The sequence below is a fragment of the Canis lupus genome, chromosome 6 (assembly GCF_003254725.2).
Source record: "Canis lupus dingo isolate Sandy chromosome 6, ASM325472v2, whole genome shotgun sequence".
NCBI lineage: Eukaryota > Metazoa > Chordata > Mammalia > Carnivora > Canidae > Canis > Canis lupus.
The window spans coordinates 17,076,500-17,104,334 of NC_064248.1; the positions used below are offsets into that span (position 1 = coordinate 17,076,500).

Here is a 27,835-nt window from a genome sequence, read left to right on the forward strand (position 1 = left end):
GCGTGCTGTGTGGTCACTTCCTTCTGGCGCCGTGTGGGACAGGCGCCGTGGGGAGGGGGAGACGTGGTGGGAGACAAAGCCGGACAGGTGGATAGACCCAAGCTGGGTGAGGAGCTTTAATCCAGGGCTCGGCCAGGTATAGCATTCCTGGGGCAGATCCCTCAGGCAGAGCTCTGACAATATTATAGGAACAAATTTGGGTGGACGGGTGGGAAGAAGGGAAAGTACACGGATTTGCTTAGGCTTCACAGGAAAGAGAGCTGTCCGAAGGTAATAAAAATTTTAAAATAATGGGATGCTGACCGCCAAGGAGGGCCAAAGGTGGTGGGAGGAGCCACAAAGCAACTTCAGTCCAAATGCAGGCCCAAGGGTCCTGCCTGGACGTCAGAAGGCCAGCATGAAGCCCGTGGAACTCTTCACTTCCTGCTTGAAAAGCCAGAAAGGGACGGGGCAGGTGGGAACATTAGGGGAATCAGACATTTGCCAAACCCTGCCCTAGAACTCAGAGGTACCGGGACCAAACCCACAGCTCGCTCCCGTGGATTAAAGATGTGGAGGGCTGTGGGCGCGTCAGTGTGGTGCCAGACGCCCCTCCAGCACTAGGAGGCAGGCCTCCCTCCTTGCCCAGGGTTTGAGGGCTCGGGGGGCCTCCCTCTCCCTGCTCCACCGTCACCGGGCCGAGCCCTCCATGGCCTGCACCCAGCGGATGGTGCGGGTCCGGCTGTCCTCCCACGAGAACAGGGGCTCATAGCCGAAGTGGCGCCGAGCCTTGTCGGTGTTCACAGTGAAGGCGGTGTTGGCCACAGCCAGCGTGTAGGGGTTGAGCAGGGGTGCATAGAGAAGCAGCGGCCGCAGCAGCCACTGCAGCAGGGCGTTGAGAGCAGCCAGAAGCATCAACAGCCAGTAGGGCACCAGCGGGCGGGTCTCCACCAGCCGCAGTCCGCAGGGGCCCAGGAACTCCATGTTGAAGTCCTCGTAGCTCTTATAGGGCGACTGGTCATAGCAGAAGTACACCTGGCCGCCCATCAGGGCAGCTCGCTGCTGCAGCTCTCGAGCCACCAACACGTGCATCCAGGCCACGTTGCCTGTCAGCGGGGGAAGGGGGGCAGATGTGGCCCTGAGTGCCCTGGAGGCTGTGGAGACTCTGTGCTCTCCTGAGCCAGCCCGTGTCCAAGCTGCCCCTTCTTGGGGCTCACGTAGGTGTGCCTGTGAACCAGGGCCCTGGTGAAGGCTGCTTCCTCCCCAGGCCCTGTGGCCACTTGCTCTCCTGGGCCAGCCTGTGTGGATGCTGCTACTTCTGTTGGTCCTGTGTAGACGCTGCCCCTCACCTCTCCTGGAGAGATGCTGTTCCCATAACCAGTTGGCCTGTGATGTGTTTTTTATGTTAGCCTTCCCAACTCACACAGCTGGTGTGTCCTCCGTGGCCATGCAGATAATACCCGAGTATCCGGCTACTCTGGCCCATGTGTGGCTCTCCCTTTGCTAGCCGGGGCACACACTGCCCACCCAGGACTACGTGGGTCCTGCCCCGTTCTCAGCCTTCCCCGCCACCCCACCCCCCCTCCACAGTGTAGCCCGGGCCTTACCCACATAGACCCGGCCATGCTCCACAGAGGCAGGGATGGTCCGGAAGAGTCGACCCCCCAGACGAAGGCCCTGGTGGTAGAAGTCCCTCATGATCTGGTGGCCTTCACCGTAGATGCCAGTGGGACGCAGGGCGCATGTCACCAGGGGCAGCCCCCCATGGACCTGGGGGCAAGAGGTAGGCATAGCTAAGACCTAGGACCCAGCAGCCTGCCCTCTGCCCTGGCCTCCCGAAATCGATGATTGGGGCAGGATGTAAAGTAGTCCCTCTGGCCTTGGCTCTGCCTCTGACTAGCAGCCCTGCCCACCACGTCTTTGTCTCTTCGCCTCCTGTCTCACCTTCCTTCCATTGGCTTCCAGGACCAGCCGCTCAGCTTGGGCCTTGCTGCAAGGATAGGGGTGCCTGTGTACTGCTTCATATGGGGTGTCCTCATTGCCCCTAGTTGAGGAAGAGGAAAATTCTTTTTTTTTTTTTTTAAGATTTTATTTATTAATTCATGAGAGACACACACAGAGAGAGAGACAGAGGCAGAGAGACAGGTAGAGGGATAAGCAGGCTCCATGCAGGGAGCCCGACGTGGGACTCGATCCCGGGGCTCCAGGATCAGGCCCCGGGCTAAAGGCAGCGCTAAACCACTAAGCCACCCAGGCTGCCCAAGAAGGAAAATTCTTAATGCTGAGGGGAGATGGGGCTCTCAAGTACTGGGGGGAAACTAAGCTTACCTGTAGAAGTGGTGGCCTTTAATGTTGGGCCCCACAACTTCCATGCTGCTCGTGTAGACTAAGAACCGTGTTCCAGTCTGCACACAAGCCTCAATCACGTTCTTTGTGCCTGGGAGAGGTGGCAGGGAGGGAAAGAGTGTACTGAAGCTAAAACTTCCTCCCTCGCAGCATCTTTCCCACCCCCCATCTCCACTCTGGATGAGGGCCCGTGGCTTCCTTCCCCAGGTCCAAGGAAAACTACAGCAGGTCAGTGAGGGTAGCCAAATTGCCATTACAGGGGCAGGAGTGTCCAGAGGACAGGTTTTCACAAGAGAATCCCAGAAGTCAAGGTCAAAGAGGGGGTAGGGAACAAATAGCCACCTCACCCTGCACGTTGACCTCATAGATGGTCTCAGGGCTGGCCCTCCCAAACACATCCACCAGCCCGGCTGTGTGGATGACTACGTGGGCTCCAGCCACAGCCGCTGCCACCTCGTGGGCTTGGGTCACATCCCCCTGGATGGCAGTCACCTGCACAGGCCCTGGGAAGGATAGGAGAGGCAGCCAGAAGCAATGTCTTGAGCTGGGGCCGCTGGCCAGCTGCTGGGTTCAGCCTACACCCTTAGGAGCCACATATTCCCAAAGTGACTCATTCATCCCATCCATGGGCGCGGAAGTTATAAACAGGCATCATCTTTTCCACCACGGCAAAGGGAGTCCGCCCACCCCACTCCTTCCCTCCCCACTGTGATTTACCTGTCTTCAGCTCCTCCAGCCAGGCACCCAGGTGCAGGTCAAAGACCCGCAGCTCTAAGAGCCGGGGTTCCCGCTGCAGAAGCATCCGCACCACATGCTCCCCCAGGAAGCCGCAGCCACCTGTGACCAGGTACACCAGCTCCCGGACCTCTGTGGAGTCTGCCATGCCTGGCTCGGGAAGAGAACCTGAGTTACCTGCCACCACCCACCCAGCGCCAGCAGCACACCTGCGACCCTGAGATGGGGCCTCTGGCCTAGGGGACGGGAGCCGAGACACAGGGGCCAGAGTGGCTCCCAAAAGCTGGGGCTGTGGCACAGCAGCTAGGCTACCACCTGTCTTCTGACCCTGCCAGCTGCAGCTACTGCGACTGAAAGGGTGAGGGATTGGCGTTTTAGGAAGGGCTCAGGGGTTGAGCTGGAGGGGAAGGTTCCAAGACAAAAATGGAGGGTAGGATGTGAAGGGTTGAAGAGGAAGGGAGAGGGAGATGGGAAGGGCTGTGACTAGGGAAGGGGACCTGGGAGCCCTGGCATCACCTCTGCCTACCTGCAGCCACGGTCCCGAGATACTCAAACTGCCCACCGGAGGGGCCGTCTTCTTTCGGAGCCCCAGCGGTCGGCCAACACACCGTCCCCTTCCGCTTGCTCCTCCTCCCTCCTGGCCCATTCCAGGAACAGACACCAGCCCAGCCTCCACCCCTCCGTCCCCTGAGCTCTTGCCATAGGGCGCCCCCTGGCGGCCACTCTGCGCTCCGCGGGCGTCTGCTTCCGGCAAAGAACTTGGGGAATACGGCCCGGGGAAGCCAGAACACGCTGGGTGGGCAGAGGATGGGACAGGTGGGATGACCTCACTCCCACCTCATGACGTCAATCCTTCCCCTTTGCTGGATTTCCCAAGATACCAGAAGCCCAGCAGCGGCTGTGGTTCTGGGAAGGGAAGGGAGGCTGACCTTGGCCCAGCTCTGGCTGACCTTGGTGGGGGATTTCTGGATGACTATTCCAGACTAATAGGTGACCCAGAGCAATGGTGGTTGAGTCTGCAGGTCTACCCACCCAACCTGCAGGCCACCCATTTCCCCTTCTCTTCACTTGCAACCAATCCTCTGTCCTGAACCCCCAACCCCCCGCCACCCACCTACTCTTCCCCAAAGATACTGACCAAGCACTTTTGTACAATAAAGTTTAATCACAATTATAAAAATGTGGCGTTGGGTTTGCGCTATTAACATATGTACAATCCAGCCCAATAGGAAGGGCCCACCCCCCATCATCCTGGTCTGGCAGAGCAGAAGCTTCCAGGAACCAGGGTGGGAGGGTGACCCACAGGGTCTGGCAGGAACAGAAGATGAGGCAGGGTTCCAGGCACGGAGTCCCTAGGACTGGGGGCACAGGGCACCCCCCCCAGGGGGAGAACATGGCCGCTGCCCCTAGAGACCCCTGAACTGGGGAGGGGTGCACGCAGGGCACAAAGGGGAAGTCCCCATTAACACAAAGCAAGGGGGCTATGCAGCCCCCCAAGAACAGGATCTGTACAGGCCGGCACCCCAGGTTTCCACAGGAAACAGCTGCTGGCAGCTACAAAACATTTACAGCTTCTTCTCCGCAAAGAAAAAAAAGTTAGGAGGTGGGTGGGCAGGGGCGACAGGGGAGGCAGGAGTTACCTCCGGGGACTGAGGCTCCCTCACTGGGCTTAGGGCTCCCCAGACCCCGGGGAAATAAATAGAGGCGCGGGCGCCGGTCCCGCCCCACCTCAGTTGAGGGAGCCCCGGCAGCTCTCGGTGCCGCACAGACACGGGATCTTGTTGTCCTCCAGAGGGAACTTGTAGTCGTACGTGATCTCCTCGTCCACACCAATCGGCTGCTTGGAGTAAATCACGATCTTCTTCTGGGACTCGATGGTGATCACCTTGGCATAGCAGTTGGGCTGTAGGAGGGGAGGGCCATGTGAGCTTACGCCCTTGGTCCTGGAGTCTCCGCCCCACCCTGAGCACCTCCCACCCCGTTCCCCCACCCCCCTGCGCACCGTGCAGCAGTGGTTGATGAACCGCGCCAGGTTGCCGCACTTGGTAGCGTCGATGATGGTGTCATGGTCTACCCGGAACAGGTAGCTGCTGCCAATACCCTCCTGCACGTAGCGCTTCTCCCGCATGTCAGCCACCATCTGGTAGGACGGGGTGCCGTCCCAGTCAGCTTCCTGCCAGACTGGGCCTGACCCCACCAGCCCCAGTGAAGGGGACCCGCTTGGCCTTCCAGCTACCACCCTGGGGTGGGTGGCACATTGACCTGTCTTGGTGAGCAGCTCCTCCTCTGGCTCCCACCCACCCAAGGAGTCAACCACCTGCTTCCAAGGGCCCCCTCCTCAAGGTTCCCCCCACACCGACACCTTTGGCTGCCACTTTAAGTCTCCCAAAGGGGATCTCAGGAAAATGTGCCGGGCTCAGTGGACTTGAGCAGCAGCCACTGGCTCCTCCTGGAGCCTCTGCCTGGCCCATGGTGGAGCCCCCAGCCTCCTGTGAAGCCATGCTGGTTCCTGATGTGACATGGTCATTTTGGGGCCCGAACCCTATTCGTCTCTTCTCCCAGGACCCTCTGTCCAAGACAGGCACCCCCAGGCTGCCACTTGATGCCCTCAAGGTCCACATTCTTGTGTGAGGAGGAGTGATTCCTATTTCCCAGAACATGGCATGATAAACCCTCTGTGCTCTCTCCTTGGGGTGATCTCATTCTCTTCCAGGGCTTCAACTGCCAGATAAGTGGTGGGGCCTCCTCCCAAACTTCCATCTCCAGCCAAAATCCACCTCAATGGAGCTGCTAGGCGTCAATTTCTAGATGTCCCTGGGGCCCTGCAGCTTTACAGGCCCTGACTGGAACTCCTCTCCACCACACAGCTGCTTCTCCTCCTCACCCCCCTCACCAGCAGCCCAAGAAATGGCCTCCCCTCTTTCCCTCCCCTACTCTCTAGAGCCAACTTGCTGCTCAGTGCTGCCAGCTGCCTTGGACCCACAGACTCCTGTTACCTTGGCTGCCACTGCCTAGTCTGGGTCCCCTGGGCCTCTGCTGGGATCTCTGTGACCGCACCCCCACTTGTCCCCGCCTCTGGCTGTCCCTTCACACTGCAGCCAGAGGGAGCCTACTGACTGCAAAGCCTGTCACTGCTGGGCACTTGGCCATGGCTTCCCTCCCCTTATCACTGGCCCCAGCTCAACAACACAGCTTCTAAGCACCTAAGGTCCACGAAGTGTGGCCTCCACCTGCCTCTCTTGGTGGCCACCAGTCCTGGTTTTTCCATCTTGCCATCCTGACTTCCTTGCCCTACTGAGACTATCCTGCCTCCAGACCTCTGCACATGCTGTCCAGTGGCTGGGAGCACCCTTCCCCTCCTCTGAGTTGGGGAGTCATCATCCTTCAGCTCCCGGCTTACACGTCATTGTGCCCCACCACCTGTGCCTCCCCAAGCTTCCTCTTCCCCATCAACCAGACATCATCCTTTGGTGCAGTTCTTTATGCAGTGGCTCTTCCCCCACTGAACTATGAGACCCTCATAGCCAGAGAGAATATTGGCCCTTCCTCCTTGCTGGATTGTCACCACCTAGTTTACAAGGACCCATCACTAACTGTCGAAGGAAACACAGGCAGGTTTCACCAACTATGTCTTGGAACTGCGAGGTTATGTGGACCTTTATCCAGAGATGAGGTGTTTCTCATGCCAGCTGCTATGCTGCCATCTTACTGGGAGCCAGGTACAGGGCCTTACCTGGCGGATGTTCTGACCCACGTATTCGATGACCATCTCGTCAGCTGCAATGGGCTCCATGGCAAACAGACCCCACTCGTGGATCCGGCTGCGACCAAAGCGGAGTTTCTTCTTCCGGAACTAGAGGGCAGAATGCAGGCTGTGCTGCTGGGCGCCTCCCTCAACCTAACTCCTTGCCTTTGCTGCAGTCCTCCAAGGGGAGAAGTGTGCTTCGGCCACTCACCTCCATGCCCAACCCCAGGAGACCGCATGATGCTGCCCGCCCACCGGGCCTCTCTTCCCCTAAGTCCCTGCTCCTCACCTTGAGCTGGTTTAGCTTTAGCAGATCACTGTCCATGATGGCGGAGGTGCCGATGGCACTCAGCAACCGCCGCTGCTCAGACCGGCGCTCCGAGAGCACACGGTTAGTCCCCTGGGAGAAGCAGGATGCAGGGGGGGAGGTAAGTGACAGGGGCAACCGTGAGTAGTGACACCAATGGGCCAGGTATGAGGGCAGAGCCTTACCTGAGTGTCTGCTCCTTCCAGCTGCCGGGCCGAAACAGGGCACACATCCAGGTACCTGTCTTTTTCCTTCTTGCTGATTGGGTAATAGCCTTCACTGCGGGCTGAGCCTGTCTGGTGCTCACGGGGCCCATCCTGGGGCCGCCGTTTGCGTTTTGGAGTGCTCAGGTTGGTGAGTGCAGGGTGTTAAGGAAGAAAATGGGTTCCTTGCTGGCCAGATCCCTGGGGCCCTCTCCCCTCGGTCCACCCAGTCCCAGCCCATGGAAAGGGTGACTGACCTTAGCAGGAGGGCCCAAGCATTATTTAGCATGAGGAGGGCAGAAAAATGGAGAGAAGAAAGCCTTAGATCTCACCTTTTCTGCCAGAAAAAACTCAGGGAGGTAGAGAAGGGGCAAGAGGCAAAGAGAAAAGAATGGCCTGGGGGCCAGAGGAGAACAACCAGGCTGAATGTGGCAGAGAGAACAGGGAGGGAGGCAAACAGAGACGCTAGCTGCGATGTGAGAGGGCTGCTCCCTAGCTGTGCGACCCCAGGGCAGCCTGCCCCCACCCCTGGGGCCTGCCTTCTTGTGCGGAGCAAGCTGGCCTCTAGGGCCCAGGATATTGGTGTGATGGACCCAGTGGGTGTCATTCAGCCAGTCAGCCCCGCTTGTCTGCTGCAGCAGCCGCTCGTACGTGAGCCGCAGATAGCCCATGTCCTCCAAGTCCAGGCCCGAGTTCCAAATGTCATACAAGATGGTCATCTGTTCAAACTCACTGCGGGGTTCGAAGGAAGGGGGTGGAGGGGGTGGAGGGGGCGGGGGTGGCCGCCTGCGCCGGGTGTGGGAGCGGAGGCTGCGCCGCCGGACAGCGCCCTCCCCGTCACTACTGCTGCTGCTGCTACTCTCGGAAGACTCGGACTCCTCCTCTTCCTCCTCCTCCTCCTCTCCTTCCTCTTGCTGCTGCTGCTGTTGCTGCTGCTGCTTTGGCTCCTCCGCCTCAGCCACCACCACCTCGGGGGCCTCCAGGACCTCATCTGCTGGAGAGCTGAAGAGGGCCGCAGGGGCAGGAACTGGCTCCAGAGGCCGAGGGGCCGGAGTGGAGGGCGGCGGCTTGACAGCCAAGGCATAGTTGTGTTCCAGGAGGATGTGGCTGAGCAGGGGGCCTGGGCGGTCGGCCTCATCCGATGTCTCTGTGGCCTCCGAGTCGTCACCTGGTGGCAGGGCAGTCAGCCCACGACGGGCTGGGGTCAGGGCCAGGTCGGCCAGCACCGCCAGGTCCACTTCGGTCCCTGGGTCAGCTTCCTCCTCCTCAGTAGAACGGCCTCGGCCTCCAGCCCGGCTCCGACCTCCTCGGGACACCTCCTCAGGCCAACTCTTGACCAGAGATGCATGGTCCAGGGGCAGGTTTCGAATGGTCCGCTCCACAGTCCGGGGGACTTTGCGGGACACAGGGCCAGGAGACTTGATCTGTGGCGGGGTGGCTGGGGGAGGCTCTGGCGCTGGCACCTCCTCCAAGGCAGAGAAGGAGACCGTTTTCCGGCGTTTCTTGGGTGGGGGCAGGAGGGGGATAGGAGAGGAGGGGCGCTCATCAGGGCGGGGAACGGGGGCCAGGGGTCCCGCTGGCGGCTCAGGGGGAGGCTGGGGCACACTGGGAGGTGGTTCCTCAGTGGAACCTGGGGAAGGAAGCACACAGGGAAAAAGAGAAGGTCAGCAGCTTGCGGGCAGGGTACTGGCCTGTCTCACTGGGGAGTCCACACCAAGGCTGCAGGCTCTCCTCTGCTTCTGGCACACATGTGCTCACCCAGCAAACATGCTGCTGCCTCACAGCTGCAACAAGTCCTCTGCACCTTGGGCTCCCCTTGGCAGGAGGTTCTGCACCTGCTCATTCATATATTCGACAAACATTCACTGAGCACAAGTGTGTCAGGCATAGGGCCGACACGCTGGGCACTTTCAAAGCCCTCACAGAGATTACAGTCCAATGGGGACTGTGACAGGAAACCAATGTCCAGCCCAAACTCTGGAGAGTTGAGGTGGGGGCTCTAGGGAGACACACACTTAAGTTCTTTTTTTTTTTTTTTTAGATTTTATTTATTTATTCATGAGAGACACAGAGAGAGAAAGAGGCAGAGACACAGGCAGAGGGAGAAGCAGGCTCCACGCAGGGAGCCTGATGTGGGACTCGATCCTGGGTCTCCAGGATCACGCCCTGGGCCAAAGGCAGGTGCTAAAGCGCTGAGCCACCTGAGCTGCCCAAGCTCTATCCTTTTAACCAAGACTAGTGGTGACTGAATTATGTCCAAGGACTAGGAGCACAGAGGATGGACCACCGCCTGGTATGATGATGCAATTAACCCTCTCTGAACTAAAGTATCCATTATTTCAACTACAATGTTCTCTGTTCAGTGAGGTGGTAAAGATACAATGTAAGCATTGAGTCTTTGTATTGAAACACTGCATAGTATTTGTTTCCTTGCCACCACCTGCCAAGGAGCACCAGGGTTTGCCAAAGTGGGGAGGGGTCAGGAAGACTCCCCTAAAGAAGCTGAGGGTGAAGGTGAGACCCCAAGGTTAGGGAGTGGTCTGAGGAGGGGACACACCATCTTGAGCAGGTGGCATTCTCTCTCCCCAGTCCCCCAGACAGGAACCTGTCCTCCCTCTGCTGGGGCCCTCAAGTCTGGTACTGAATGTGGGAGCCTGAATACAGCTCAAGACTACACTGCCCTTTCTCTGGGGCAGACCCTGTGTTGCAGACTAACCCTTTCCCCTCCTAGGTTTCAGCCACTTGGAACAGCCGCGGCCTTTCACACGTGCCTCTCCCCTCCTGCCTACTGGGAAAGCTCACCGAGCTCAATGCCATCTTTGTGAAGGCTATGCTGGTAGTGACTTCCTCTCAGAACCAGAAGGCCGGCGGCTCTCAAGTGCCAGTCTTCAGGATGGCAGCAGCAGATTAATAACTAATACTTCATGCCAAGCATCAATCCAAGACTTTCTTTCACATATGTTAACTACTCATTTCATTCCTCAAAAACTACCCTGTGAGGTGGGTACTATTATTAAACCCAGCTTACAGAGAAGGAAACTGAGGCAGAGAAATGTTAATAGCTGGCCCAAAGTCACACAGCTCACAAATGCCAGAACAAGATCTGCACCCCAGGCAGGCTGGGTTGAATTTCAAGCTCCATCTACTGCCCCATGCTCCCCTGGACATCCTGCAGTGGAAAGTCAGTGGTTTCACATCTGACTCTGGCACTCCCAGAGCTAAAAGGCGGCCAGCTCCAGGTCTGACCCAAGCAGGCAGTGAGCAACACTTGTCTGCTGCCCTAACAGACACTCCCCAGCCAGGCACCCTGAGCAAGGCCTTCAGCCCCATCTGCCAAGACTGCACAGCAGCTGGGGTCTCAGCCAGCAGTGAACCACGCTCTGAAGCTAGTGAGGCCCTGGGTGCTTGTCCCAGATCCTCTAGCTTCTCCAAGTCTCCTTGCCTCTTCTCTTCTCTGTTTTGGGGCAGCCCTGCCTTTGACCCATCATCCCAACCTAGCCACGGTGCCCTCTGGAAGCCTGGCTCTTAGGAACAAATTTCTCTCCTGGCTTAGCTTCTTCACACAGAGTTCTCTTTGCTTCCTGTTCTGAAAGAAACCTGGCCATGTCTTTCATTTAGGGAGATAACTTCTGGGGTACCTACCCAGTCTATATATCTCCCAGAAGCCAAGGTTTCTACTACATGACCTGCCCCACTCCCTGCCCCTGGCGTTCATTAACTGATGACTACTAGACCCAAGCCAGTGTCACGAGAGACTTCCGTGGAAATAAGGATCTAAGAGAGGAGTGGGTTTCTCCGTAGGGTTGGACAGAAGCAGGGGAAGCCCATCTTCAGGAGAGAGGAATGAATCAGACCAAAGACAGAAGAAAGGCAAATCCCAAAGGCATCCAGGTCCCATCTCTGGGTTCCACCACACAAGCCCTCTCTTGCCATCGGGCCACATTTCCCTCTTTCCAGCTGCATCCATGGAACATGAACATCCTTACCCTTCCTCTCTCCTCCCTACTCTGCCATCTACCTCTCTCCTCCCTACTCTGCCATATACCTCGTTCCCCTTATTCTCCCTTCTCCCATGCCTTCCTTTACTCGTTCTCAGCTAGCCCCCAAGTCACACACATGACTTCATTAACCCCTGGAACAGCCCCAACTGGGACCTCTTCCCCTCTGATCACAGTTCCCCAGGTCCCTTCAGTTCACCCCACCTCCTGGCTCCCTCTAGCCGGTCACCATCCTTCTAAACCAGCTGCTTTCCTTCTTGTGCCTGCCCACAGGGCCCTCACTCTGCCATCTCCTTTCACAGCACTTTCCACATTCTTCAGCTACTGCTGCCACCCTGGAGACCCCAACCCTGACCTGACTCTGCCCAACCGACCTATCTGCATTTTCTCCACCTTTTCCCCTGAACCTCCAGTCTCAGCAGGGAATCTGAGTCACAAGCCTTTTCATCCTCATTCTCCTTCCTTCATCAAGGCTCCTCCTCCATCCACCCCCTTGTGCTGAGAAAATACGCTTCTTTCCTACTGCAGAGTGAAACAGGGGGTCCTTGGGCATGAAAGCCCACATCTCCCTGCCATCCCAATTATAGGCACATGTGTATCAGACCTCGAGTCCACCTGTGCACCCCCAGGGAGGCCACTCCAACAGGTACTACACACTCTGCGTGTCCCTCTTCCTGCCCCATATCTGTATCTCAAGCCTCACCTATTTGCAAAAACTAACCCTCCATCAACCCTGCCTTCTCCTGTCTCTCCAATCCCAGCTGGGTGACCTTGAGCATCTCACTGAACCTCAAATTCCTTATCTGGAAAATGAGATTAACAGGGATGGTATGAAGACTACATGAGAAAACAAATCTGCAGTGTGCTAGGCCTAGAGCCTGGCACACAGGAAGCACTCAAGCACTTAACTAATAATATTCATCACAACCTTTCAACTCTCTCTTCACAGGAGTAGTCTATCCTTCCAGAAGACTAGTTTTCTCTGTCACCTGCCCTCACTCCTTTAACACTCCTAACTTGCCTCTGATCTGATCTTCTCTACTGAAATTGATAAGGTCACCAGTGACCCCCTAACTGCTAAATCCAACAGAAACTTTTCCTCTTACCATCTCTCTTTTGGCCTACTGATACACACCACTCCCTCCTTTTGAAAACCAAGCTCCCTGGTTTTCTTTCCTGTCCTGCTAATAGTTCCTGCTCGGCCTCCTCCGGCTCCCCTTTGCCCATCTATCTCTTATAGATACAATGCACTGGCACCTTCTCTTGATCCATGAGTTGTTCTAGGGTGTGTAAATGTGCTCACACCCACGCCTGGGCTCCTCTCAAATATCTGCCTACCTCGTTTCCAGCCTGCTGTTGTTGCCAGACCCTCAGATCCATTGATCCAGCTGCCTGTTGGATGTTTCTTACCTGGAGGTCGCAAAGGCATATCAAACTAAACCCCAAGGAAGTGCATCAGCTTTCTTCCTAATGCCGCTTCTCCTCCTCCTCCTTTATCTTCCCTTTCCTGGGAAGTAGTTTAAGCAAGTGGTTCTATCTCCTAAATGTCTCTCAAATCCTCATCCCTACTTCCGCTCCATGCAGCTCATTGTAACCTGCCTTGCTTGGGTTCATGCCCTTCATTCACCTGCATTCTCTTAAACTCTCCCATAGGTCATCCTACCTCCTTCCCCACCTCTTCCAATCCCTCTCCTTCCTACCAGAATGATCTTTCTGGCAAAATTCAAAATTGACCACGCCCTACTCTTCCTACCTCCCTGAGAGCGATGCCCTCTGATCACCAGCTCTTCTGCTCCCAGTGGGCTCAAAGAGGCCAGGAGAGGCATCTTAGATCACTGAGAACCTCAACTCCTCTTGCAAGGTCTGCACCAGAAGAGTGTAACAGTGCTGGGGGTTCTTCCTGTGGTCACTGCTCATTTCAGACCACAGATTCTCAGTTACGTTTGGGAGGGCTATGTGGAAGGCCATGTCCAGTCTGAGAACTGACAGACACCACCTAAGAACACCTGACTCCCAGTGCCCGCCGTCGTGTGCCTTCCTCACCAACCACCATAGCCTCCTAGCTGCCCACACGGGCTCTAGCCCATCTCCAAGTCTTCTCTGTACTGCATCTCCTCAAAACACAAATAAGATCCTGTCACACCCCTCTGATGGCATTTTAATGCCTTCAAAATAAAGACCAAATTCCTAATATGGCCAATTCACCTTGAACGGCCCACTCCTTGCTCACCTCTCCAGTTTCAGCCATCCCAGTTTCCCCTCACTTCTCACCATCCGTAAGGTTTCTGTCTTCCAGCATGCTGTTTCCTCTGCCCTCTGGCCTTTGTATGTATTACTCATGCCCGGCTGCCTGCTCTGCCTGTATTTCAGTCTGATGAGGCTTCAGCAGAAAAGACCAGCAAAGACATTCCTGCAGACGTACTCAGGTTTTCAGAGCACCCTGCACTTTTCTCTTGTTGTGCTTGACAGTTTGCCATCACAGACTTTCTTAGGTATTTATTACTCAACTCAACTCTCTCTCCCTATAGACCATAAGCTTCAGGAGGGGAGAACGGGGCCCCCTGCACCTACCGTAAGTACAGATGATGCCAGAACAACATGGGTTTGAACTGTGCAGGCTACTTATACACATGCTTTTTCTGACAGATATAGTTTTGTAAATGTATCTTACTAAAGATTTTAAAGACTTTTTTTCTCACACTTATTCTCTCGTGAGAACATAGCATACAATACATATAACGTACAGGAAATATGCTAACCGACTACTTACTTAAGTCATCAGTAAGACTTCCAGTCAATAGTAGGCTATTTAACAGTTAAGTTTTTGGGAAATCAAAAGTTGTAGACGTATTTTCAACTGTACAGGGGATTAGCACCCCTAAACCTCGCATTGTTCAAGAGTCAACTGTACTCAGTAAACAAATACATACTGCCTGAACAGTTCACTCAGAAGGACAAATTACGTGTATGTACTACAAAACAACAAAGGAACAAACTCACAAAGGAAAAGCAAAGGTAAATTTAACTTCTGAGTCAATACTATCAATATCTATCTTCCACCTGTTTGTCCATGTAATCACCTGCAAGCACACACTACATATTAAGGCACAAGCTCAGGAAAAATCAGTAGGAGGAATTTGTCATGTTGGGAATTTTCTCCTTAGTTAACTTACAAAGAGACCATTCTGGGATGGGTGGGGTAGGGGGTGAGACCACCGTTTTCCTTAGTAGATGTACACCCTGCTATGGCTCTGTGAGCTGCTCAGAGCAGCACAGTTTGAATGTGGCTGTTAATGTCTCCAAGGGAGGACTGACAGGAGATAGTGATTTCAGTCCAACTTGCACACGTTCAAACAAAGCCCTGCACTTGTACGTAATTCACAAATACTGACCCCACCATTCTCACAAAGACCGACACCAGCATCAACAGAGACCAAATCACCAGCTCCGTAGTACCCACCTGCAGGTCTTGCTGGAGACTTCTCCTGTTCAGGGAGAGGCATAGCTGGGGAGCCTGCAACCCGCTCTGGCTCAGGCTCTTCCGCAGGCGCTGGTGGGGGCGCAGGGACATCTCTGGGGGGAGGTGATGCTGAGGGTACAGTTGCTGGCGGCTCCTCTTCCTCTTCCTCTTCCGAGGAGGACTCAGATGATGATGAGGCTGATGAGGATGATGAGGACGATGAGGAGGAAGATGAGGAACTGGAGGAGCTGCTGCTCTCGGAGTCCGACGTGCTATCATTTTCACCATCTGAGTCAGCATACAGAGAACATTTGGAGGACGAATCGCTTTCCCCGTCCTCGCCTAGAAATCCAGAAGGGGCAATCAGGCGAGGTGGGAACACTCCTCACTTGGTCAAGCCATGGATTCATTCACTGACTCACTACTACGGATGGGTTACACTCTGTGCTGGGAAGTCCAACCCTCAAGGAGTTGGGTAAGCACACTCTTTGTTCACAGTTGAGACCAATTTCAGTATGAAAGAGCAGGGGAGGGGATCCCTGGGTGGCTCAGCAGTTTAGCGCCTGCCTTCAGCCCAGGGCGTGATCCTGGAGTCCCCAGATCAAGTCCCACATCAGGCTCTCTGCATGGCTCTCTGCTTTTCCCTCTGCCTGTGTCTCTGCCTCTCTTTTTCTCTGTCTCTCATGAATAAATAAATAAAATCTTAAAAAGAAAGAAAGAAAGAAAGAAAGAAAGAAAGAAAGAAAGAAAGAAAGAAAGAAAGAAAGAAGAGAGAGAGAGGGATCCCTGGGTGGCGCAGCGGTTTAGTGCCTGCCTTTGGCCCAGGGCGCGATCCTGGAGACCCGGGATCGAATTCCACGTCGGGCTCCCGGTGCATGGAGCCTGCATCTCCCTCTGCCTGTGTCTCTGCCTCTCTCTCTCTCTCTCTCTCTTTCTGTGACTATCATAAATAAAAAGAAATAAAAAAAAAAAAAAAAAGAAAGAAAGAAAGACAGACAGACCACGGGAGCTTGGCCAAGGGAAGTCCTAGATTCTGCCTGGAAGATCCAGTCAGGGAAGGGATCCCTGTGAGGGAGATGCTGAAATCAAGAAACGACAAGTAGAAGAACACGAGGAAGACGTGAAGGCTCAACAGGGCAGTCAGACGTGCAGGGAGATGGGAGACCTGGAAACCGTAAGTAGTCTGCTCTAACCACTGAAGCTTTTCCCAAGGTGGGTCTCAGAGATGCTACCCGGATGAGACTAATAAAAAAGATTCCTGGGGGAAAGTAAGCTTTAAAAATGTTCTGGCTTTATGCCTCTGGGAAATGGCAATATGTCAGAAGGACTTTTAAGTTAAGAACCGTGAAGTGTCCGAGGAACACACCTGGATGAATTTAGAACAGATGGGGTGGCCAGGGATGGGTCTGGAGAATGGCAGGATGGGAACTGAACAGATAAACAGAAGCTAGGTTATAAATGGCCTACAATACCGGGCTGAAGAGTCATCTTCTAGAAAACAGGGAGCTAGAAATAGACTTTATGGAGGGAAGTCACAGGGTCAGGTATGCAATGGAGGAAAGAGAATTCCATCAGCAGACTAGAAAATGGACTGGAATGGAAGAGGAATGATGGGACTAAAGACACGGAAGTCAGTCTAACTGCTGCAGAAGACTCAGTGAGAAAGGCCAGCAGGAACAAAGAAGGCAACAAATCCCAGGAACACTGAGGTGGTGCAACAGTCAGAAAGTGGTGACCAAGCAGACATGCAGCAATCTGCACCCTTAGAACAGCTGACCCTGCCCTCTGCCTTCCTGAAAAGGCAGGCTCTCAGATCATCACTATCCCCATCTGGCCTCCACTGAGACAGTACCTCTCAGAGGCGCTCCTTCTCCAAGAGATCTAGAACAGCCCATCTTTCCCCAGCTCCCCCACCCGTTATTCTACCCCAGTAACCTAGTTTCTCTTCTTTAAACTACGTATCTCTATCCGAGGTGCTACTATTTGTTCATCTGTCAAGTCTCCTCCTCCCCTCCAACTGATCCCAAGTCCCATAAAAGATGTGTCCCCAATACCCAGAATGGCTACCAGTACCGAGTAAGGGCTCAAGAGCTAATTCTGAACAAATGGACGAGAAACAAGACTAAACTATGTACTCAAGACTCAATGGATGCATATGGACAAACAGGTGTTCAACTGAAGAGTGGAGTCGTATCTGGTGATGGCAGCTAAGGGGAGAGGAGAGGAAGGGGAAGCACGGCTTGGTGGCTGGGCCTTCTTCTTTGAAGGCAGAAAGGCACAGTCTGGTAGTATCAGGGGGGCGGGGTAGCAGGAGAACTCGGGACCCCACGTCTTGAGGAGTTGGGAAAAGTAAGGAAGTTCTGCTGGGTGGTCTTCAGGGGACAGCCACATGTCAGTACAGAAGCTAAGCAGAAGGGAACTGTTGAACATCAGAGTTAACTGTTTACAATAGGCCAAGGGTTCCAAGAGATGGGGCTAAGAGACAGTTACTTTGGAAGGAGCAAAGGTGGCTAATAAATCCAGCATGAAGTTTCTGTGTGGACTCAGGAAAGGGCGAGGAAGGCAGTGGAATCCCTTCCTCCCCAAGCCAGAATCCTCCCCTCCTGCCTGTACTTACCATCAGACGCCTCCGTCTCCTTCTTTGCAGCGTCCATGGCCTCCTCACGTTCTTCATCTTCTTCATCTTCCTCCTCCTCCTCCTCCTCCTTAAAAAAAAAAAAAGGACAAAAAATAGGGACTAACAAGTAAAGGACAATGGTCCTCCAGGAGGCACCGCTGCCTAGGCTCCAGCCCAGAGAGGAAGCAGCTATGGGGACGGGAACTCAGGAAGTAGGCTTCTGGCAGGGACTGGGCGTCATGGCCCCTCACCTTCTCGGAGGAGGACTCCTGGGAAGCCTCCTCCCCCTCACTGTCCAGAGCAAAGGACTTGCGGTGCTTGCCCTGGGTCTTGCTTCGCTCTTCGTCTCGCTTTGGGGGCTTGGTCCCCGGACGCCCGGGCTCTCCAGCCTCCTTGTCTCGCTCAGGGTCTAGACCCAGTGGAGTGGCAGTTAGGGCAATTTACCATCAGTAGTAACAGTTCCTGTTCCCCTGGCCTGAAAGGAGCTTTGCACCCACCACTGCTGATCTTCCCAACGGTCCAACAAGACAAACCTCATTTGACAGACAAGAAGGTGAAGTTCCACAGGAGAACACAAAAACCTCAGAGCTACCTAACAGTTCTATAGCTTGGCCACACTGCACCCGTGTAACCTTTTATCCTTCTCTGGGTTAGGTGGAAGAGAGAGCCTGCCCCAAGAAAACAGCACTAAGGCCCAAGGGTCTCTGGGGAAGCCAATCAGACTAAGAAGTTTCCTAGCCATGTAAGCCATCAACCAACAGCTCAGACTTAGACAAAAGTGGAAGGAAGGCTGGAGAAGAGCTTAAGCACTGGATGGGAAACCTGGGTAAGTGACCCGTTTAACCTTGAAACCCTAAGATCCTAGATGTTGAAATTAACCATTTCCACTTTCCATTGGAAAAATGAAATACAGGAAACTTCTATCAGCACACAGTGAGAACCACAACTAGGACTCAAGGATGACCCTCTCTTAAGCTCTTCATACTTCTCAGCACTTTACTTCAATCTCTCTACTTGGCTACTTGCCCCCAGACACCTTCCCCCTTTGTCCCTGCCTCCTGTATTCCTATCAGCAGCAGGCACCCTCTCCTGTCTCCTCCCACCTGACCCCTCACTCACCATCTTCATCTTCCTCAGCTGGAGTGGAAGGACGGGGCCTCTTTTCCTCACTGGCCTCTGAAATTTCCGAAGGCTCTTTTCGCTTTACCTGGGGTGTGGGAAGAGATAGGGCTGGTTTCGAACTCAAACGGTCACAGATCCCAACCACCTCTCCCCCAAGGAAGGGAGGTCCCCACCACACCCTCTCCTCCCTATGAGGCGAGACCAGCTCTGAGTACCTTGAAAGAAGGCAGCCGCAGGGCCCCTCGCAGCCCTGACCCAAAGGCGAAGGCCTCGATGCCTGTGGTACCCCCACTCTTGGCCCAGTCTACGAGGGACAGCAGGCCCGGCTCTTTGAGTTTTGTCTTCTCTTTATCCTCCTCCTTGGCTTGCTGTTTGGCTGCGTTCTGGAATGGCTGCAGGCAGTAGGGGGACTGAGCCCCAGAACCTAGGCGCTCCCTCCTGCCTCCTGCCTGAGAACTACTCCCAGGTCCCAAGAATACAGAAATGCATCTACTCACTCCTCTATTTGACACAGATCTATGCCACACCTCCCTTGCACCAGCCCCTGTACAGGCATTTTCTCCAAAGTCTGCTCATTCAGTCCACCCACCTTACAAAGCAGCTATCATTCCCACTCTACAAACGGAAATGTTGAAAATCCAAGCTCATTGAGACTTAAGGGCCATATAAGCCAGAAATCTACTCTCTCCAGCAAAGCCCCAAGAGTTCCTCAGTCCCAGGCATTGTCCCTCACCTTGGCCTTCTCTTCTTTGCTCTCCCACCACTGATCAAAGGCTCCAAAGGCCACATTCTCCACCATCTTGCGGTTGAGGTCTCGCTGCATGATGCTCTTCATCTCTTGGACGAGGGTGGCCAGCACACGCCCCACGGTGCCTGCTGATGGTAAGGCCTTGCCCTCTGCCAGCTCTGCTTCCTCCCTGGGAGGCAGCCGGGCCTCTTCTCCCGACACGGAGGAGGAGGGCAGGGGCTCAGCTGCTACAGGCAAAGGCAGGTGGTAGGCTTCCCGGGAGTATGCCCCCCGGCCTTCTTGCCCTTGTGTGTACAAAGCATAGGGTAGGCCATAGGCTGCCTCCTGGGGGGGTGGGAATGGGAGGAACGCCTCCCCAAAGGCGCCACCAGGGGGGCCAGCTGAGGCAGCAGTCAATCCCTTGCCCTGCCGCAGCTGGTGCAGTCGAGTTAACATCTGGGTTTGCATCTGGAAGGACATGGGCATCCCCCCCCACTGAGCCCCAAGTCGATCCATGAGCTCTAGGGAGTTCACAAAGTCATAAATGTGGGGGGGTGGCGGAGGAGGTGGGGGGTACTCGGGGGGAGGCGGCCCATCAGGGCGCGGTGGGAGGAGGTAGGCGGGCTGGTGGGGAGGATAAGCAAGGGGCAGGGAAGCCAGGTATGGAGGAGGAGGAGGGGGTGGAGGAGGAGGGGGTGGAGGCTGCTGGGGGGGTGTCGGGGCCGGAGGGGGTGAGCCGCCCCTGTCGTCATCGGAGATCTCCATGTCCTCTCCAGAAGAGCATGGAGAAGCCTGTAGGGATGCAGACGAGGGTCACAGAAAGCCTCTGTCTGCTCCAGGGCTTTCCCTCAAATACCCGCTCTCATGTCTAATTTCCTGACCCCCACCTCGGGCCCAGCCCTGCCTCCCGGAACCCGGTACCTCTGCCAGCTGACCCCAACCTCACCTGGTTCTGTCCGTTGGCCTTGGGAGACTCCCGGGGAGCCCCTGGTTCCCCACTTCCTGTGGGTGCCACATCCTCAAAATTAGCAGGGGCTGGAGGGGGTGTGCAGGGCCCGTGACCAGACCCAGGAGGTGCCTCGCTCCCTGTGTCTCTAGAACTAGGGCCTGTGGTGCTGCTCTCTTCCTCTTCCTCTGTGTCAGACGCCAGGAAAGAGAACTTGGAGCGCTGCTCCTTCAGCAACATCTCGATGCGGGAATCCAGGCTGCTATGTTGAGCGAAGGGCACGCTCTCGTTGGTGGTCTCTGGGGCCGGGGAGCCGGAGCGGGCAGGTGAAGCTGGGCGGGGGGAGGTCCGAGCTTCTTCTCTCTCAGGGCTGGGCCCCCCCCCACCCCCACCTCCACCAGGTTCTGGGGGCTCCGGGGGTGGTGCTTCTGAGGCAGGTGGCCGGTAGTCCTGGTCAGCAGGCCGGCTGGGCTCCGGGGGCAGGTAGGAAGTGTAGGAAGGTGGGAAGCGCTCAGCTGTGTTTTCAGCAAAAGATGCCCCAGGGGGCTCTTCCCGTGTGGCCCGACGGGGAGGGTAGGAAGCATGGCGCTGGTAGCGATTCCAGCTTTCATAATACGCCGGGTAGTTTGAGTCAGTACCACGAAAATGAGAGGATGAAGATGAAGAGGACGACGAGGAGGATGAGGACAACGAGGAGGAGGAGGAGGAGGAGGAGGAGGAGGATGAGGACGAGGCAGTGGCTGCAGTAGTGGCTGAGACAGCTGCGGAGGTGGTCGTGGGGGCTGAGGATGCAGAGAAATGGCGGCGGGAGAAGGAATCTTGGTAGCTGTTCTCTGAGCGCCGGGGCTTGAAGGAAGTCGAAGTGGTGCTGGAGAAAAAGCGCAGGAGTCAGTGGGGTTCAGCTCCAAAGGACCAAACCCTAGCGTCCTGGTTCTCAGTACCCAAAGCTCCCCAACACCGCCCCCATAGGAAAATCTACACACTGCTGGGTGTCTGGCTAGGCAGTGAGTTCCCTGACGACAGGCTGAACCCACAGAGAAACCAGGACAAATTACTCCCAGCTCCCTTCTAGAGAGACTCCAGGTATCTTCTTCCTAGTGGCGCTCCCAGAATCTGGGGGCCCCAGAGGGTGTTTACTCTGTACCTGCTGGAGTAGGCAGAGTCCTGAGAGTAGGGGGTGCTGCCCCGAGATGTGTAAGGGGTTCCTTGGGAGGACTGAGGGGTGAATTGGCCAAAGGAAGATGGGGTGTCTTGTCGGCTGCTGGAGAAGCTCGTGTCCTGGGAGCAAGGGGTGCCATTTCCAGGAGTGCCCACGCCTGTGGTGCCTGCCGGGTAGGCAGCTGTGTCAGAGGAGGAGCGGCGGCGGGATTCAGTCTGGAGGGCAAAAGTAGAGCAGGGAGGAAAGAAGATCAAGTACATTTGACAACTTGCCCTTCCCTGAACCAAGAACCTCAGGCCCCTGCCTTTTGAAAGTATCTCAACATCTTTTCTTGGCTCTTGTTATCCTTAACAAGGAAGCCCAGAACCTCCCAAATAGTGTTCCTGGCACCCAAGCACTATGCCCATGTGGCTAGGCCTACGGCAACCACCAGCTACGTACCGTCTCAGTGGCTGCACCAGAGCCCTGGAACTTCTCACTCAGGGCCTTGCCCCCGGTGGGTACCGTCTGAGGGGTGTAGGAGCCATTGACTATCAGTTCATAGTACTTCATTCGCTGTTGTCCTGGAGGAAGAGAGGTGGGAAGTGTCAATGTCGGAAGGAAGAAACTCCTCTTCCTGATTGGTCTTTCCCCTTTCCTTCTCAGACCTCAAGCTTCCTATGATTTCTTGGAGTCCTGGGTGCGGGGATTTCAGTTCTACCTCGTCTCTACCTTTGGGACTTTCTGCCTCATCTCCACCTCATGACACTATAAACAACATACCGAATGACACTTCACGGCTTAGAAATAAACGCCTCTACTTATACTATGAAGCTGGATGATCACCAGGAGAGAGAAGCATCAGTACCCCTGTTTCACAGACTCGAAGAAAATTGACCTGCACAAAGTCACAAAGTTGGTCAGTGACAGACTGGAACTCAGCCCCAGGTGGTCTGATGCTAGATCCCATCACACTCTTCAGCCTACAAACTAAAGGGTGCAAAGTGACAGCCTGAGAGCTAACTCTAAGCCACGTCTGTGGCTTCTTCGCCCTTTAAAATCTCTTAAAAATTTTGGGAAGGGGATTGCAGCATTTAAAAAACATGAGACAGCACACAAAAACCTAGACTTCTGACAATAAAAAAACATTCCTTGGTAACACGAGTCCTCGTTCCCACTTGCAAACTGGCTAATGCCAAGTAACAGCTGCCTCCTTCCCGTGGCACAGTGCTCTACAATCCCCCAAGTCCCCCACTCTTCCTTGCTGCTTCTGAACACAGAACCCCAGGCCACTTCACTCATCTGTACGGATCCCTGATTCTCCATCCCAAATTTCAAAACCCCACGAAACTCCAGACGAGCATTTTTTTTAATTCGATCTCAAAATCTGACCCAAGCTAAAGCAATTTACTAGTTAGTTTTTATTGATCCTTCTTAGTGGGACCCTTCACACATTCCCAAATACAGTCGCATGCTAGACCAAAAGATGCTACGCAACCTTGCAAAAGATCATACACATGCGAAATGCGTAAAAGCCATAATTCCTCTATAAAATTCTAATTTCAGAAACACATGTGGCCTCGAGTTTCAGATGAGGGATCATGAACTTGATCGTTCATCTGGCCCCATAGCAGGCATTTGCACGTACAGTCTCTACTGGAGCTCAACCTTAGGCAGCAGGCAAGAGAACCCTCACCTTTGATGTCCAGCTGGGCATGGATGATGTTGCCCATGACGGAGGTAAGGTGGAGGTTTTTGACCGTTTCCTTGGCTCCCCGAGTGCTGGTGAAAAGCACGCGGGCCAGGCCCAGGTGCTTGCGAGTGCGGGGGTGAAGAAGGATCTCTACCTCTTCCACCTCACCGTACTTCCGGCACATGTCCTTCAGGAATGTCTCCCGCACGTTGTCATTCAGCCTTGCGAAGGTCACCTCCTTCAGTGGGATCTGTCCGATATAGAACTCATCCAGCTGCGGAGAGGACAGGGAGTCTTGAGTCGGGGTCTCCATACTGGCCACTGTTCCCTTTGGGAACCTTGGGTCCAGACAGAGAGAGGACCGGGAAACACAGGCACAGAAATGCAGGGAAGTGCCCCAACAAGTGACACGGGAGTCTAACCCCTCTCTGCTCCGAGTTCTTCTCGTTGCAGAATAACACAAGAAATAAGACAAGAAATGTACAACTGAGAAGTAAACATACTTGGAAGAAACCGATTGTAGGGAACAGCTCACTAGCTCAGTTTTTGCCACGGACAGGGCACTACGAATATAAAGATGGAAAAAAAAAAAAAAAGACTTCTGTTCAGAAAAGCAGGTTCAGGCAGACACACACAGTTCCGATAGAGCACAAGGTCAGTGTAAGTGCAGACAGGGTGTTTAGGAGCTCAGAGAAGGAGTAGAGGCATGGAAGAATTCATAAAGATGGTGTCAGTTCCCATTTAGCTTTTTGGGTAGCAAGAGTTCAACAGATGATAAGGACTTGTGGGACATGGAACTATAAAATAACCTGGCATTTTCTAGAAACTACAATATGTATAATAGAGTAGAACACACTTGTATACCTGAAGGTGGGAGACAAGGCTTGGCCAGATCAATAACCATATGTGCCAATGCACAAAAACACGGATTTGGCAACTAAAGTAATAGGAGTAAAATAAAAAAGACAAATGGCAGGGTGGATCATGAAATCGGAGAAGAGAACGCAGACGAGGAAACTTGGCAAAATGAATACAAGACATTAAAAAAATAGCAATAACAACAGAAATAAAAAAACTAATATAAAAAGGAGATGGATTTGGGAAGAAGAGTCAGGAGGACTTGGTGACAGATTATGTAATAAAGAAGAGGACAATCACGGGAGAACTCCCAGGTTTCCAGTTTGTGCAACTGAATAGATGGTGTTACCCCTCATCAGTAAAAGAGAAATAGAAGGAGTAAAGATAACTTGTTTTTAATCTCGAGTCTGCAATGTCTGTGGGGCCTCCAGATGGAGCTGTCCCTCTACCAGGCATACAAGTCTGGAGTTCAAGAGACTGATTTTGGCTGGAAACAGAAATTTGGAAATCACCAATGTTTCAGTAATAATCAAAATTACGGGCATGAAAAAGACCATCCGGAAACAATATACAAAGCGAACAAAATGCAGTGAGAAAAACCTTCCAAATAGTTTATATAAAGAGGCAGAAAGATAAAGAATTAGTGAAGGAAACCAAGAACCATCAGTTTTCAAAGGCCAGTCCAAGGCCTTTGATGAGTATTCAGGCTAGACAGGGAAATAGGAATCTTCTGAGGAAACAAGATGGATGATCAAGTGGCCAAATGAGGAGTGAAGAGTAGAGAACTCAAAGGATGGAGTCCTTGGCCTTGTCACTCCTCTTAATTGCTGAGAAATGGGCATCACACCAGGGCACTGCCATGCTGTGCATTTCTAGGAGTACAGAATGATGGGTACAGCATCAAGCATGCCTTTACTTCATCCTTCAAAAAGTCAGCATCCTGTTTGGAACACCTCACCTATACCTTTCTAGAAGATGAGCACAACTCTTCTCCAGAACAACTCAGTCTTACACCCTCAGAGATTATAAGACCTGGTTGTTACCCTTTTATAGAAGGACTCCCTTCCCCCTTTTATTAGCTTGAGACTAAACTACCAGAATGGATCTTCTGCACCAACCGCCCCTCCAAGGGCCATCACAGCAAGAGTCTAGCAGATACATACCTTAAACTTAGGGACTGGGAGGGAAAAGTCTCTGTTTTTGGACCTGACATGGCAACGGGGGTCTTGGAGGTCTTCCACTGGTATATACTTTGAGTCCTAGGAAGGAAGGCAGGAACAGAAAGACAGCTCAAGGTGAAACCAAGCTGTTGAGCTCTAGGAAGCCCATTTGGAGTCCCACCTGCAAAAGAGCTGGGTTCTGGTTGCCTACTTTTAAGAAGGCAGACCAAGGGTATGGGAGTTCAGGGTGCCAAACAGAGGTAACAGAGGAGAATGGGGCTTGGAGTTCCCTAGATGGCAAGGCCCGGGGCACTCACGTTGACACTGAAGTGGACTCCATCGTAGCGGTACACCTTTTGAGAAGGCCTGCGCAAGGCAGGGTCCAAGGCAGGATCCACGATGAGCTTGTAGTTCCGCCACTGGAAGCTCGGGGCTTTCTGCCCATCTCCCCCACCTTCCTGATCCATCTTTGCTCATTTACACTGTTAGTAAAGAGGGATACGCAAGGGTGTTCAGGACTTAGGCCTGACTCCCTAGCTGCCCCTCACCGACTAGCCCAGACTTCAGGTCCTCTTATCACCCCAGTTTCCACACCTCACCATGACCCGTGGCTCCCCTAGATTTTCCCCCAAGTACCCTCTTTCACCACAACACCCCATTCTCTCTCCACCTCCCAACTCTCCCTTCAGGCCCCCAGGCCCATCTCGCGCCCCCTTACCTTCCCGCTCTGCCTAGCGCGCGCCCCACTTGGCCTCAGAGCAAGACCCCTCCCCCGCCCCCTGGCAGGCCCCGCCCCCTCCCGCCTCCTCACCGGCCAGCGGCCCGGGCCGAGCCCGGCTCTCGCTCCCACACACCCGCTCGCGTCCCCGCGCCCCGATCCCCTGGCCAAGAGGTGGCACCTCTTCGGGGCGTTGGAAACACCGCGAGACCGAGCCCGAGACCCGGCTTCGGCCCCGAATCCGGGCGGGGGGGTGGGGGGAACGCGCGCCGCTGCCCTCTCCTCCCGCCCCGGCGCGATCTGCCCCCCCATCTCCGCGCACGCGCGGCGAGGCCTCACTCACCCGCTCGTGGCGAGCGGCTCCCCCTCCCCCCACCCCGCGCGGCACCTCAGCGGCGCGAGGCGGCGGTGGCGGCGGCGGCAGCGCGAGACCCGGCCCCGCAGCGGTGGCGGCGGCGGCGCCCCCCCACCACCACCTCCCCGGCGCGCGCACCAAACACCACCGCCACCTGCGCGAGGCCCAGCGGGCACAGCGTCTACATTCGCACTTTCGCTACGGGTGCCGCCAGGAGATCCACGGGGCCGAGGAAAGCGGCTTCGCCTCGGCCGGCACCCTTTAAGGGTCGAGAGTTGCGGCCCAGGGAGCCTGGAGATTGGCCGCATTCCCCGGAGAGTGGGCTTCACCAAGACTATCCCTCTGCTCTGGCCTGGGGTGCTTGACGAATCGGCGGCGACGAAAGCAGCGACTAATCCCTGAGGAAAAGGGGGCGGGGCGGAGGGGAGGAGGCCAGCCAGGGCTGGGGAGATTTGAGTGGCGCGTTGAACAGGCGCAGATTCGTCAGGCGGGCGGGGCGAATCGGTGGACGGAATGCGACCTCCTTCGCTCCTCTTTCCTGCCTCTTCTTCGCGCGGCCAAAGACCTAAGAGGCTGCAGATTCGCCACAGATCCTGGCCTCAGTTGTCGCCTCCCTTCGCCCGCTTTGGTGGAGTCAGGAAAATAATGCCTGGTTAGCCAAGCCCCGTTGGCAAAGTTGGCCACCTTTTCTGGATCTTTCTTAGTAGCACAGCTTAGGGGATGCCCAGCTCCGACCCTGGGGAGATGGCTACGGCCCAAAGCCTCCCTCGGAGTACGATGAGAAATTTCGGCCCCGTACAGAGAGGCCCAAGTAATTCTGAGCCGGCCTAGCGAATCTGCGGACCCTCCTGTGGGCGGGGCCAAGGCGCCGCGCACAGAGGGCGTGGCCAGGGCGTGTAAAGCCCGGCGTCGCGGGGGCGCTTCCTGTAGGACCCACCTAAACCGTGCGGGCTGGGAGGGGTGCCCAGGAGGTGGAAAAATACAACCAGCAGCGGTGACTCAGGCCCTTTGCCTGGCGTCGCACATATTGAAGGGAAGGTTTTCCTGTCGCTATACCCTTTGGGCCTCTAGCTGCTTAAGATGCCCATTTAACAGATTGGAAGACTGAGGCCTGCAGAAGATTTTACCTATACTCAACCCACCATTCGTGACTAAAACGGAGACTGCCTCAAAGTGATGTTATAAGACTTGTGGGGCCTAAAGGCCCTAGAACAAGTCTTGTGAAAAATAACTACGTACCTGAGCTGGGCTGCGCTGGGCTGGTCGATTCTCCAAGCATCAAGGTCCCAGTGCCCGTCGTTTTCAGCCTGGGGGGTGGGGGTGGGGGCTCCCTATGCTTACATGGTCCTGCCGCTCGAGGGCAGCACCAGCCCAGGCGCTGAGGTCCCCGAGGCTGGGCACCCTTTTCTTTCGCTGGGACGAAGGGCATCCTGGTTTTTGGGTAACGGCACTCCCAGGAGGTCCCTCGGCTTGAGCTGAGGATGCCCTAGCTTTCAGACAAGTCGGCCTGCATTAGTCCCTCGCTATGTGACCTTGGGCAAGCTACTGACCTCTCAAAACTTAAGACTCTTCCTCTGAAAAGATGTTCATTCCTGTCATGCAGGACTATTGTAGGCGTCAGAACACTCCAGGAAAGGCCCCTGAGGCCTGGTTCCTGCAAATTCAGAGTTCTGTGCAATAGGAAAAGAAAAAAGGGACTTGACCAAGGTCTCACACAGTAAGAATAGA

The 27,835-nt window shown here is 54.8% G+C and overlaps 2 protein-coding genes across 9 annotated transcripts; both read right to left on the reverse strand.

The window, feature by feature from the left end:
- Positions 1 to 92: 92 nt before the first annotated feature.
- HSD3B7 (hydroxy-delta-5-steroid dehydrogenase, 3 beta- and steroid delta-isomerase 7) lies at positions 93 to 3,767 on the reverse strand. Of its 3 annotated transcripts, none has more exons than XM_035718391.2 (7): positions 3,587 to 3,755; positions 3,043 to 3,210; positions 2,673 to 2,828; positions 2,308 to 2,416; positions 1,924 to 2,023; positions 1,587 to 1,656; positions 93 to 1,085 (listed from the first exon to the last, which is right to left on the reverse strand). In XM_035718391.2, exons 2-7 carry the CDS (start codon positions 3,206 to 3,208, stop codon positions 670 to 672), a joined length of 1,017 nt encoding a protein of 338 aa, XP_035574284.1. In that variant the 5' UTR covers positions 3,209 to 3,210; positions 3,587 to 3,755; the 3' UTR covers positions 93 to 669. The 3 variants fall into 3 exon arrangements, with proteins under 3 accessions (XP_035574284.1, XP_025271697.1, XP_025271698.1); XM_025415912.3 differs by having other exon boundaries at positions 1,587 to 1,749; positions 3,587 to 3,744; XM_025415913.3 differs by lacking the exon at positions 2,673 to 2,828 and having other exon boundaries at positions 1,587 to 1,749; positions 3,587 to 3,767.
- A 438-nt stretch (positions 3,768 to 4,205) lies between these two features.
- On the reverse strand, positions 4,206 to 26,948 carry SETD1A (SET domain containing 1A, histone lysine methyltransferase). Of its 6 annotated transcripts, none has more exons than XM_025415899.3 (19): positions 26,301 to 26,948; positions 25,352 to 25,516; positions 25,038 to 25,133; positions 23,020 to 23,290; positions 21,786 to 21,907; positions 21,330 to 21,559; positions 20,186 to 21,053; positions 19,246 to 20,031; positions 18,728 to 18,904; positions 18,510 to 18,597; positions 17,642 to 17,799; positions 17,391 to 17,478; positions 14,774 to 15,115; positions 7,896 to 8,945; positions 7,298 to 7,470; positions 7,095 to 7,205; positions 6,794 to 6,913; positions 5,063 to 5,200; positions 4,206 to 4,963 (listed from the first exon to the last, which is right to left on the reverse strand). In XM_025415899.3, the coding sequence occupies exons 2-19, from the start codon at positions 25,499 to 25,501 to the stop codon at positions 4,790 to 4,792; spliced, it is 5,142 nt and encodes a 1,713-aa protein (XP_025271684.3). In that variant the 5' UTR covers positions 25,502 to 25,516; positions 26,301 to 26,948; the 3' UTR covers positions 4,206 to 4,789. The 6 variants fall into 6 exon arrangements, with proteins under 6 accessions (XP_025271684.3, XP_025271685.3, XP_048967198.1 ...); XM_025415900.3 differs by having other exon boundaries at positions 26,262 to 26,948; XM_049111241.1 differs by lacking the exon at positions 26,301 to 26,948 and adding an exon at positions 26,096 to 26,229 and having other exon boundaries at positions 14,774 to 15,061.
- Between the last annotated feature and the right edge of the window lie 887 nt (positions 26,949 to 27,835).